The 12,498-nt window shown below is 38.4% G+C and overlaps 2 protein-coding genes and 1 pseudogene across 3 annotated transcripts; 2 read left to right on the top strand and 1 right to left on the bottom strand.

The window, feature by feature from the left end:
- The first annotated feature begins 780 nt into the window (after nucleotides 1-780).
- On the top strand, nucleotides 781-3,748 carry LOC137731016 (zinc finger protein 7-like). Of its 2 annotated transcripts, none has more exons than XM_068470055.1 (3): nucleotides 781-1,199; nucleotides 1,427-1,552; nucleotides 2,667-3,748. In XM_068470055.1, exon 3 carries the CDS (start codon nucleotides 2,774-2,776, stop codon nucleotides 3,548-3,550), a length of 777 nt encoding a protein of 258 aa, XP_068326156.1. In that variant the 5' UTR covers nucleotides 781-1,199; nucleotides 1,427-1,552; nucleotides 2,667-2,773; the 3' UTR covers nucleotides 3,551-3,748. The 2 variants fall into 2 exon arrangements, with proteins under 2 accessions (XP_068326156.1, XP_068326155.1); XM_068470054.1 differs by having other exon boundaries at nucleotides 781-1,206.
- Nucleotides 3,749-6,500: 2,752 nt separating this feature from the next.
- LOC137732019 (protein OBERON 3-like) lies at nucleotides 6,501-10,144 on the top strand. The gene is made up of 2 exons (XM_068471301.1): nucleotides 6,501-8,702; nucleotides 9,446-10,144. The coding sequence occupies exons 1-2, from the start codon at nucleotides 6,827-6,829 to the stop codon at nucleotides 10,021-10,023; spliced, it is 2,454 nt and encodes an 817-aa protein (XP_068327402.1). The 5' UTR covers nucleotides 6,501-6,826; the 3' UTR covers nucleotides 10,024-10,144.
- Nucleotides 10,145-11,323: 1,179 nt separating this feature from the next.
- LOC137730839 (probable ascorbate-specific transmembrane electron transporter 1) lies at nucleotides 11,324-12,416 on the bottom strand (annotated as a pseudogene).
- Between the last annotated feature and the right edge of the window lie 82 nt (nucleotides 12,417-12,498).

Below are 12,498 nucleotides of genomic sequence, written 5' to 3'. Positions count from 1 at the left end.
TGCATGTAACTGAAACAAGTGGGAGTACATCTGACAAAGATATCTTCTATTGTATTCTATATAATATTATTATACATATACATATATATATATATGCATGTAATGTTGAAAAAGAATATAAGCCATTGGTATTATAGAGTAGAATTCTCTCTCTACTAAATTTCCTTCTCTTTCCTTATTTCCTCTCTTATCATAATTTTTTCTTTATCTTTCTCTCCTTATAAAACGTTCGATATAAAATATTGATGTGTTTTAATTATAATTATTTCAACAGAAAAGAAAGAAATGTGAGAGAGATTTAGAGAAAGACGATCCTACACCTGTTACAAAAGTGAAAGGGAAGAATGAGCAAAGAGACACTGGACTTTGCAAGTATCTTTTTATGTGGGACTTGAAGTACTCCCATGCTTTCTATGTCTCTTTGTTTGCTTCTCCCTCTCTCCTCCTATCTTTCTCTCTCATCGATTGATTAATAAGTTAGCTGTTGGGGACTGGAAAGAAGGAAGGAAGAGCAGCTCAAAATGGACCCGACTTCTCTACCCTTCCACTTTCCATACATTTTCATTATCTCTTATTTTATGCGGTAAATATTAAGTCACGTTAATATTTTATATTAATTTTTTTTATAAAGATAATAAGATAAAATATAATAATAATATAAAATATCGATACGACTTAATATAAATAAAAAGGGATGAGAATGTATGAAAAATAGCAGTGAAGAGAAGCCAGGTCTGCTCAAAATTCAACTGAAGGAGAGTGATTAGTAATAGGTTATCTGAATTATCACTCTCTCCCTCCCTCTCTCCCTCTCTCTCTCTCTCTCTCTCAAATTGTCTGACCATCTCTGACCTGACACCATCATGATCCCCATCTCTCTCTCCTACCACACCCCTTCTTGGAGGCTCCCCTCTTCTTTCCCATAATTGTACAACTTTGGTCTGTCTGTTCTGTCCTCCCCTTCCTTCCCTCACCTTATCCTCATTTATTTCTCTTTCAAGTCCTTTTACCGACTCCTTTTCTGGTAAAAATCAAAATACACAATAAAAATCCCAGATGCCTGTTTTTTAGTCCTTCCTTTGTGGTGGTGTTGGTGGTGGTGGTCCTTTGCTTGCACTTTCCCAAGTGGCATGAAGGCTGAGGCAGTACCCATGTTCCTAACCCATAGCTAGCCCGCCTGCATCTTCAGTACTATACAAGTATCAAGTATCATCTCTCTCTCTCTCTCTCTCTCTCTCTCTCTCTCTATAGATTTGATTTCGATAACAGCTTCTTCTCACTCAAGTCCTAGGTTGCTCGTTGCTCATAAATTAATCTAATTTCCTTTCTTTGGTTTTTAGGTTTTAATCACTGCAATTCAATAGACTGCCTACTGTTTTTTTTTTACTTTCTAAATTTTCTTGTTTTGTTCTATTTTTTTCACAAGATTTTAAGCTACTGTAATCTACGGGAGATGGATTCGATCTTGGTGTAAAGAGGTAGCACACTGCCCTAATCAGCTGGCCTAACCCATGTCTTCACTTTCACGTTGGTATTGGATTGTACATGCCCGGTGAGTTTTGGTTGATTTCATGTTTTTTCTATATCTCCAGTCCATGCTTTCTGGTTTTCCCTGCTGTGATTTTCCTGGTGACTTTTCTCTCTTCCCCAAATAAACGAAAGTTATGAAGTTTATTGCTTTCTCACAAGTAAAAGGTGAAGATTAAACTCCACTTTGATTATCTGTTGATAAAAAAATTTAAATTAATCATTCAAGCGTGCTAATTAGCACTGTCATTTAGAAGATTCATGTATTTTTACGGCTCCAATTTTATCGGATCTCGCCAAAGGGAGAGAACCATGAATTTTTATCGAAAACTAGGTACTAAAATCTCCTAGGGAAATTTGATGTTAAATTGCATTTGGTATTAGGTTGATTTGGCATTCTGCAGCTTTATTGTGCTGAACTGCTGATATGCAAAAAGTTGCTTAAAATATGTTCCGTGAACAAAGACAATTTAGCTACCATACATCTCCGATTAAAGTTTTTATTTTTGTCACTTGCAATAACACGGAACAACAGCGATTGCATAGGAATTCCTTACTCCCGACGCTCTTCTTAATTTGTTCATGCATTTTAGTGATTTTAGGCAAGCATATATGAGCATATATTTGTTCTCCAATAATCTTAACCTCTTGTCTCAAATATATGGTGAATGGTTGTGGTTTTCCAAGTTCTGTCTATGTGTTAAATGCCACTTAGAGATAAACTAAGAGCGGAATGTTTACTGATTCTGCACCATTTAGAGGACAGACCCCAGAGCTCATTTTTTTTCTCTATAGACAAAAATGTTCTCAGCACACCTTTCCCTTATTGAAAGTATGACTTTCACGGTTTCACCTGTGAGATACAAAAGTTCTTCTTCCACAGTTCTTTTCTTCTTCTTTTTTATCTGTAAGTTCCTTGCCGAGTTTTTGAGATAGCATGAAATGTGTGCATTATGTGAAAATATTCTCAAGAAACGTTTGCTTTTTTTGTGTTTTGACATGCATCCTGCTCGAGTACTCAAATGTCTCATTCATCATCGTTGATCCTCCTTCGCAAATTCTCTCGCTAAGAAATAGGAGAGTAGAAAGAATCCCACTTTGTCATGGAAAATGACTCATTTTGGCATTCGTGATTGCAGATGAAGGGCAAGCTGATAACATCACTCTTAAGAAAGTTTCTTGAATTCTCCGTGTGATTAGTCATATAGAAGAAACAAAGTCCTTGACTTCGCTGCCCTGCCGAAACATGTTAACACAAAACTTGAACTTGGAATTTGAAAATAATTCAGAAGTCACGAACCAAGTAACTTCGAACGTACCTCTGCAAGAAGAATCCCCTGACGCCTCTAAGGACAGCGCAACCACTTCTTCGTGCCTCACAAATCAGACAAACCATCAACAACAAGATCCCGGGCCTGTTTCACTTGACTTGACACTCCAGTTTTGCTCCAGCGACGTTGAATTGAAGGGCACAGGGGAGACAAGTAGTGAGGCAGCTGCACCCCCTACTTCAGAAGGAACAAACCCAAGGGTATTCTCATGCAACTACTGTAAGCGTAAGTTCTATAGCTCACAGGCACTTGGTGGCCATCAGAATGCTCACAAGAGGGAGAGGACAATGGCCAAGCGTGCTATGCGTATGGGAATGTTTACCGACAGGTATACTAGCTTGGCATCTCTCCCCCTACATGGTTCTGCCGCTTCTGCATTCCGGTCTCTTGGCATCCAAGCTCATTCTGCAGTGCACCAAAACACGATGGTATCATCAGATCATCCGAGGTTCCCTGTCCCCGACACAAGAGGCGTAGCGAGGTTTCAACACGGCTATTTTGGAGTGCCGGTGTTCATGGACGAGGATGACGAGGGCATGTTTTGGCCCGGGAGTTTCCGGCAGGTAGGCAAGGGAGTTGGAGGTCATTACAATGTGCAATCTGCACAAAATCCAAACATGAATTCAGGAACAAGCATGGCACCAAGAAATAATACAAGTTCGTCTTCACCTGATCTTACTCTAAGGCTTTGAGATTTTTGTTGTTGTGTTTAATTAGATATATTTCCTACTAATTAAGCATGCATGCTGACATTAATCAAATAGTATTAATATTAACTTTGTGCAGTGAGATTTGCCATTTGTAACGGCTGCAGAGATTTCTAAATTGTTTTTATGGCTGTATCTGTTTCTTAAGTTCATAATTAATTAAGGATGTTCTTGTTGTTGCTAGTATTGGAAGTGAAAATGTTTTATTGGAAGCCGGTAATTGGTTTAAGTTATGAAATTCATAATTTTCACTTCCTTTAGCGTTCCTTTTGGATATGAAGATACGAGTGTAAATAGGTAAATGCTCTTAACTACCTGAGCTATGTGTCTCAAGAAGCGCTCAACATAATTTGGCAAGAAATGAAGTTTTGGTTGACCCCAAAAGCACGCTTCTTATTCATAATTTCAACGTTCAATCTTGGCCTCAATATTCAATACACAATATTGACCCTAGGATGTGGATGAAATGTCTTTTAAGGCATATCAAACATATCAAATTCAAGGGAGGAGACTAAGGGTTGTGAGGAATGCTAGATAGAGGTGGAATATAATTTTAATCACTCTTGTTTTTGTGCATTCTCTATCTCTTTTTTTTTTTTTAACTTGTATATTTTTTTAATTAATGTGTTAAATTGTTAGTTGTTAAGGAGATCAGTGAGGATGAACATGCACCAAAATACATAAATATATCGGTTTTCACTACTACCCTAAAACACCATATACTTTTTTAACTTTTATATTAAATAAATCAAATAATAATCAAAATAATAGAGATAAGGTAAGAAGTCATGAATAAGAAAAACGAAAATATCAAAAGGATATTTTGTTAGGACAAAACATGAAATGCGATAAATATGAATAAAAAAAACGACGGATGGGAACGTGACATTGCGAAATCGAGTCATTGACGAAGGACTTTCCTTGCACGTCGGAAGCCGCAGCCGCATACGTCAATACCGCGTTTGCCTTTGCGCGCGCTCTATCTCTCATGCAGGCAACGTAACATTCCCGTTTTTATATTTCGCATATTTTTTTTCAATTTTTTGTCCTTGGAATTAAAGAGAATTAATGATCGAAAGTGAGCAAGAAAGTGAGAGGTAAAAAAGATTTGGATTCAATTCAGCATCAAATTGTGGGAATCTTAAAGATTATCACATTTTAGTCATTCATCGTGCATTGTGCAGTCAAAAATTATTTGACATATTTTATTTAAAATTAAACACAAATAGTACCTGACGAAAATTGACCGTACGATATACGATGAATTGCTAGGATGGGATCCCCACAAAGTGAATCCAAAGAGAATTCTTTTTCAGGTAAAAATGAGTGTGAATAGTACTATTCCTTAACCAAATCCAGCGTGTGTATGAAGACAAATTTTAGATTAAAAGTAAATATAATATATTCAATATATGAATTTGTTCAACAAAAACATATGTTGTGAGTAAGACAACCTTATTTTTTTATTTCGAAAAACAAACAAAACATAATCATTTCATTCAAAATTAATAGTAACACAATGAGAAAATGGGATTTGCCAAACGCGTTTTACCAGTTGCACGTCGTTTTCGTGTCTAGACTAAAGGGAAACCACTTTACACAGCTTTATACCAGTAATTACCAAATTAACCATACCACTCTTAACTTGTTGTAAGATTCCTTTGGCCCTATGTGATTAATTAATTAACATATGATGACTTTTTTGCTAACAATGAATATTAAGTACTGCATATGATAGTGATCGATGATGGTGTGTCATGTCCTAAATATAATTAACAATCAATTAATCATGTCTTGCCCCTCATCAATATTTATTAATCACTCATCTTATGGATGGCAGTTCTAATCATGAAGTAACTGTTAAACTACAATCTTGGTTTTTCAGTCCCTCTCATACCTTTTTTGGAGTGCATTTTTGCTCATTACCATTTATGTGATGTATGCTCACCATCTTATTTATTACCATTAGATGAATTTAAACTTTGAGATTTGTGCTTATTCACTACACGAATCTCGAAATTCAAACTCATATAACGGTGATAATAGGATGGTGAACATACATCACACTAAATAATGATGAGCAAAAATACTCATTTTATTTTTTGTTTGGTAAAAAAAATGGAGTAGTGGGCTACCACTCCGAGCTGGGTTGCTGTTTTTACGGAAAGCTCTCCTCAAGAGGTTTTTTTACAAACGAATGATTGAACGCCTGACCTCCATAACGATGGTCCTCAGAAGAACCGCCCAACTTATGGTCTAGTTAGCTTTTATTTTGTTTGAATTGAAACTATAGATAGACAGAGAATTTTATTGCTTTAAAGAACAAGTCAATACGCAGAAGTAATGAAATAAAAGACTGAAATAGCAGCTAAACTACCCAGTACACTCTTCAAGAAGATCATTAATGAGGCATGGAGATTCCTTACTTTTGAACACATAATTATGTAACATGTTTTATAAAGGATGTTACTAAAAGAAGATCTTACTGAGATAACATGTCACGCGATTGGATACTCCAACAAAAACCTTATTTGTTGGTCTCAAAAGCAAAGAACAATATATTAATTAAAAAAAATTATGATTAATTAGCAAAAGAAGGGAACCATAAGCTGAATCAACAGAAACAGATCGAATTTAAAACGTGCCATGTAGAATACGAGTCTAAAATTTATGCGAGAAGAGTTACAGAAACAAAATTTTCATGAACTTGTGACCCTTGACCAGCTAAACTTTGACTCAAAATTGAAAGCAATTAAGCACCTTTATAGGAAGTTAAACGGTAATTATGCCCTAATTAAACGTTAATCCATATTTTTCTCGAAAAATACAGAAAGTTGTCCTCTACCTTCACCACCACTCCGAGTCAAAGGCATGCACCAAGAAAAAGACGACTCAAAGCAGAGCATCAGTAATTCCGTCAAACACAGCGGGGCCAGTTCAGTAATTTTACAATCATATCGCCGTTTTTTCGGTGTAAACGCTTGAAAAATCCAGCCGTTGGGGCAATCCCGTTGCAGATAGAGAAATTGGGAATTCAGTTATGGTGTGCTGAAGAATCAATTGACAAACACAACCCCAGATTCTTTACTATTTTCCAAACAGCCCCTGTAGGGTGCAGACCTTTTCCCCTCTGTTTCTCTTCAATTTCTTCTCTTCTCAGACACACTTTCCCTGTCTCCCCTCCCTATTTCTCTTACCTGGTAATTCCTCTCTCTCCTCCTATCTCTTTCTGTCTCTCTGTCTCTCTCTGTGGATAAGGCCATGTTTGGCGACAAGGATCGAGCGATTGGGAATCTTGCCGCCGACGAGGCGTCTCAGAGCAAGGTCACTCGCCATATCTCCAAGCAAAACAAACACAACCCAGAAGAGAAAATGGGATTCTCCGAAAAGGGGTTCGGATTTCTTAGAGAATCAGACATGGGTTCTGATGGGTTCCAATCAAAACCCTCAAAGATTGGAAATTTAGGTTCGCAGGAGTTGACTCTAAGCTACCTCTGCGACAGTTCCAAACTGGGTTTTCTCGAGAAGGATTTAGCCGGCGCAAATTTGCTGACTTCGTTGGAGAAAGAGAGTTTCAAAGGTAAAGGCATCATCGTATCTGAGAATTCTAACAAATGGGTAGAGAGGGATTTCCTTAATTTGAACGAAACCAGGTTGAATTGCTCGAAGCGAGAGCTTGAGGAGGAGGCGGAGAGAGAAAGCAGGGACGACAAGAAGCCAAAGCTCGAGACTTTGAATCTCTCTCTAGCCTTGCCGGAGGTATCTCTCTCTCTCACCGCCTCAAACGCCTTGCAGAATGGCGATCATCCGGCGATGCTGCGGCCCAGCAGAAGCATACAGTCGTTGGCGCCGTCTGCTAACAACACACAGACAACTTGCTCCAATGATTTCACAGCAGCTTCATTGTCGTACTCTTATTCCCACCCATTTTCCCACAACCCCAGTTGCTCGCTTACCCGAAATTCGACGGATTTCGAGTATTCTGTTGGGAAAGATGATCAAATTTGGAACTGCGGGGAGGGGACTAATGGGTCTGTGCATAGCAGGTTTAAGCCGATTGGAGCCGGAGTCGGTTTGTCGAATCACGGCGGCGGGATTTTGTCGATGATGCAGAGTAATCGTAAGGATTCTTGTAATAATAACAGTGTTCATAGGACAACTAGCTCTGAAAATCTTTCTTTTTTTCCATCTGAGTTGCCTGCTAAGCCGAAAATCGATACCCTTTCCGGGGATTCTAGAGGGAGAGGTTCTGAAAGTTTGAGAGGATTGGAGGGTGTGGATGGTGGTGGGAGAACCAGGAAACTCTCGAGACCGGAGAGAATTCTCCGCGAAATTGTTTCGGTGTCTGTAACTGTCATGGCTCAGACAGTTCAAGAGCTTCCTGAAGAAATACTCTTATCAACAAAAGAATACTTGAAGAATCTGATAGCTGCGCCAGAGAAGAAGGAAGAATTGGTGAGCCTTCAAAACCGGCTTCAGAGAAGGTCTGATCTTACAAAGGAGAATCTCTCTAAATGTCAGAAGGATCAATTGGAGATTTTGGTTGCTGTGAAAATGGGACTTGGGAACTTCGTATCTGGGAAAAACCGCCTTCCAGCAACCGAGCTGGTGGAGATTTTTTCGTTTATGAGGTGTAAGAATGTGAATTGCAAGAGTTTATTGCCCGTTGATGATTGTGACTGCAAGATTTGCTCTGCAAATAAGGGGTTTTGTAGTTCCTGTATGTGTCCTGTATGTTTGAATTTCGACTGTGCCAATAATACTTGTAGTTGGGTTGGCTGTGATGTTTGTTCGCATTGGTGCCACGCTGCTTGTGGTATTCAGAGTAATCTCATTAAACCAGGTCCTAGCTTGAAGGGTCCCTCTGGGACAACTGAGATGCAATTTCATTGCATTGGATGCAGCCATGCTTCGGAAATGTTTGGTTTTGTTAAGGATGTCTTTCTGTGCTGTGCAAAGGACTGGGGACTAGAGACCCTTATCAAGGAGCTTGACTGTGTTAAGAAGATTTTTAGGAGAAGCGATGATTTTAAAGGCCGGGAACTGCATATTAAGGCTGAGGAGATTATTTCCAAGCTTGGAAGCCAGTTGATGTCCCCTTCAGATGCCTGCAATTTCATTATTCAGTTCTTTAATTGTAAGTCAACCCTCTTCGGTTTTCTATTTCAACTTAAACGTTTCTTCTTTTACTTGATATTGTGCCAAAAAGCATAGAGATAAATGAAAAATTCTACGAATTGCCATTAGGTCAGCCACTACTTATGGGACGAAATGTCGGCCATTGATGTGAAAACGAGAGCAAAGTATTAATGTAGCGAATCGAGATGTTAAGGTAGATGATAAGAGTGTCTTGGAAGAAAAACATAACTAGCAATCTTTGAATTAGAAACACGAGACCCTTATGCTATTTTGTTGCTCCAAGCTACTTTTATTTCTTCACACGTTGAATATAAAATCATAGGGATGTTAATTGTACCTAATCTCAGCTCGCCGTATTCTACTTTAGCATAATGTTCTTTTATAAATTAGAGAATAGTCACTGAATGTCTCAAGGACGTTGATTGATTACCCTATGGCATGTATTGGAGGCTAGGGTAATTGGAACTATGTTGAATGGAATACTCTGAATTGCTTACTTGAGGCTACTGCTTGTCTGCACATTAGCTACGATGGGGATCATATTCCTGTGGCTGTTAAATAGCATTTTAATCTCTGTAGCTTACCCTTTTGTAGTTTTGGCCTCTTTTTTTTTCTTTTCGTTTCACTGTTGATAGGTTAAATCTCCTCTATAGCTTGAGTTTGAATGTTATACTCGTTCTAAATGATTCTTTTCTTTTCTGTTTATGCTTAACTCTGGATTTGACTTTCCTTTTGAAATAGATACAGATGGAGTATCAGAATATCCTGCTTCTACCATATCCACAAAAGAGTTGAGTGCCTCTCAATCCAGCCTGAGAAAAGATTTGACCCCCTTTTCACAATCCGTTTCTGCACCTCCGAAATATGCTGTTTACAACACAAGTTCTAGTATGCAACGTGATTCACTGTCCAACGATACGCGTCAGAACCCCCTCAAATCATCCCACATAAGCGATGAGGATGAGTTCCAGTTTGGGACATTACCAAAAATAGACGGGTTTGAGAGCTTGGAAAGCTTGGTGAGGATAAAGGAAGCAGAAGCTAGAATGTTCCAGGACAAGGCTGATGAAGCGCGGAGAGAGGCAGAAGGGTACCGTCAGATGATACAAACAAAGACGGAGAAGCTGGAGGAAGAGTATGCCGGAAAGTTTTCCAAATTGTGTCTGAAAGAGACGGAGGAAAAGCGAAGGAAGAAACTGGAGGAGCTGAAAATTTTGGAAAGTTCACATTGTGATTACTACAAGATGAAAACTCGAATGCAAGGCGAGATTGCTGGCTTGTTGGAGAGAATGGAAGCAACAAAACAGCAACGGGTCTAGTTTCTTTTATCCTTTCATTTTTTTTTTAACAATGGTGCTAACTATGTTTAGTATATTAATTAGTGTTATTTCAATTTTGGATTCTGCTTGTTATTTTTATCAAGTGAAAGATTGTTTCTCAGTTGTGGAATTCCAAATTTGTTCTTCTAATGATTATATAGCTAGTGCTGGAATTGTTCTCTATGTGCCCCCCATGGATGGCAATGTTTGAGCTGAGGAATGCCGCACACGTGCCTCCCCTTTTGTCACAACGACGAAAAATTCTTGTGTCCATTTAGAAAATTAAGTCATCATTCGTAAGCAACATCTCTTGTACTATTGTCCACTACGAAACTCCATGTGTGTGGACGTACGAATGAAGTAGTCCTCTAGTGAACACAAGAATTTCTCCAGAATGTCTTGCAGTAGAAGATATGTTTTTGCATTGTTTATGTAAGGTTGTCCACACGTATGGGTGCTATAATGCGCCACCAAGACCAAAGTCTCTTGTTCATAGTCATAGATACGATATCCTCCTACACAGTAAAAGCACGACGCCGATTGTGGCTACAAGGATGTTGTACCATTGGTCCCACCACTTCCACCATTGTTAAAACTAATAATGTCGTGGGTGCAAAACCATAGCGGATTGAGATCTGTTCCGAAGCACTACATATGGAGTATACGGATGGAGAGATTTGGACCATTCAATTTCAATTTTACTATCCTAATAGCTCATCTTACTGACCAATTTCACAAAAATCCAAAAATTTGAACCGCTCGAATCTCTTTCTCTCTCTCTTAAATGGTCCGGATCCATTTGTATGCGTGCTACAGACACACTGGATCTCATTCAACATCATCATTACTTTGTGATTTCGTATTTTGTTTTTTATTTTGTGGAAGCCATTCAAACACAATCTCAAACATAAAAGCAAATACTGTCAATCACTTGAATTACAAGCATCTGACTTTGTGATTGTAGATTTGCAGTATACAATATACAATATTTAAAAATAATGAGAAAATTATGCTAAAGTAAAATTACACTTTGACAGATACAAAGTAAGATGACAATAAACTTACTTGAATGTTCATCTTTTGCTTTATTAATTTAAGTATACAAATAGCCATCTGGTTCAACAAATCTTTTACGGAAGTAGAAATGTATTAATGCTTAGCACTACAACCTACCGATATTAATTTTCTCGTTCTAAGCGTAAATATAACGCTCTATCAAAACAACAACAAAAATAATTCGTCTCCAAACAAAATTTAATAAGAAAAATATACCAAGGTAAAGATGACTGGTTGGTATTAGTTAATAAAGCCGAGGGAGGAGGACGGTGAGGCTGACGGTGGCTGCGAAGAGAAGGAGCAAAAGACCAGTGAAGTTGACTATTAGTACTTCTTGATTAATTTTTACTACGGCCAAGAAAAAGAACCTCTCCATTAACCCTGTCTCAGCCGTGCACACTGCTAGAAGAAATATCACCATCCCAAAAAATGTGTGCCATGGCATAAAATTTCCCCTCGACGACATGTCTCCACCCGGAAACGCATAGAGCACGAAGCCAAACAAGTACTGAAAAACAAGCAACAACATAATTGTATGGTCATTTAGTCAAGAGGTTATTTCCGCAAAAGTGACATGACGTTTAAGGTGGTGACGTATTTTAGCTATTGTAAGGTGTTAGTATTACCTGAAGACCAAATAAAGAAATGGTGGTTACGCCGAGCCAGAATGTAAGGTAAGAAAATGTGGAACTCCGGATTCGTGATTAAAGTGGATAGCACAGTACAACCCAAAAATTATAGCCGCCAGGGCTAGAAGATGCAAGGTGCACCCCTTTTTGTGTGTTCCTTGTCCCTTGGACCGTCTTGTATGCCATGATTGCTGCACGAATAAATTGCCACCCCATCAGATCAGTCCTTAATATTCTAGGGATATTTAACAATGCTTTTGATACAGATGATAGTCTACTTTAAGCTAATATGAACTGCGAAGACAGGGATTCAACTTAGGTGCACAAGGAGCACATTCGTTTTATCAAGGTTATAAACACAATTTTCTGACCTAGTGAGTTCCAATATGATTACCTTCTCCACCGATCAAAATAAACCCGACCACCATTAGAAACGTATGAACCTGTGAACAATGAGAGGAAGAATATGATGAAATAAAGGATATGATCATATAAACTTCAGTTATAATATGAGCATAAGCAAGATTTAAACAATTAAGTAATGTTTACATTCAAAATTTTCTCTTTGATGCCGGATTCGAGAGCGAAGCCACCGCGGAACTTTAGGGTCCAAACAAGAACCAGGGTTGTTATGGCTATAGCTAGCAAATGCCCAAATAATGTAGCTGGGGTTGCTGAAATTTGGTAGCTACGACTCTTAGGTGCCATTGTTGTAATGTGTAAGTGTTACCCTATCCAGAGCTAGCTTTACTAGGACTGTATTTAAAACACACCAAGAGAAACAGTGTTG

This window comes from Pyrus communis, chromosome 4 (genome assembly GCF_963583255.1).
Source record: "Pyrus communis chromosome 4, drPyrComm1.1, whole genome shotgun sequence".
Taxonomy (NCBI): domain Eukaryota; kingdom Viridiplantae; phylum Streptophyta; class Magnoliopsida; order Rosales; family Rosaceae; genus Pyrus; species Pyrus communis.
Note: the sequence above shows the minus strand (reverse complement) of the source record. Positions and strands in the feature narration are given on the sequence as shown.

Excerpts from the sequence above, each read along its gene's own strand:
- LOC137731016 (XM_068470055.1), top strand. The coding sequence starts at position 2,774 with ATGTTAACACAAAACTTGAACTTGGAATTTGAAAATAATTCAGAAGTC.
- LOC137732019 (XM_068471301.1), top strand. The coding sequence starts at position 6,827 with ATGTTTGGCGACAAGGATCGAGCGATTGGGAATCTTGCCGCCGACGAG. Across the intron at positions 8,703-9,445 it reads CATTATTCAGTTCTTTAATT|ATACAGATGGAGTATCAGAA; the intron begins GTAAGTCAACCC and ends CTTTTGAAATAG.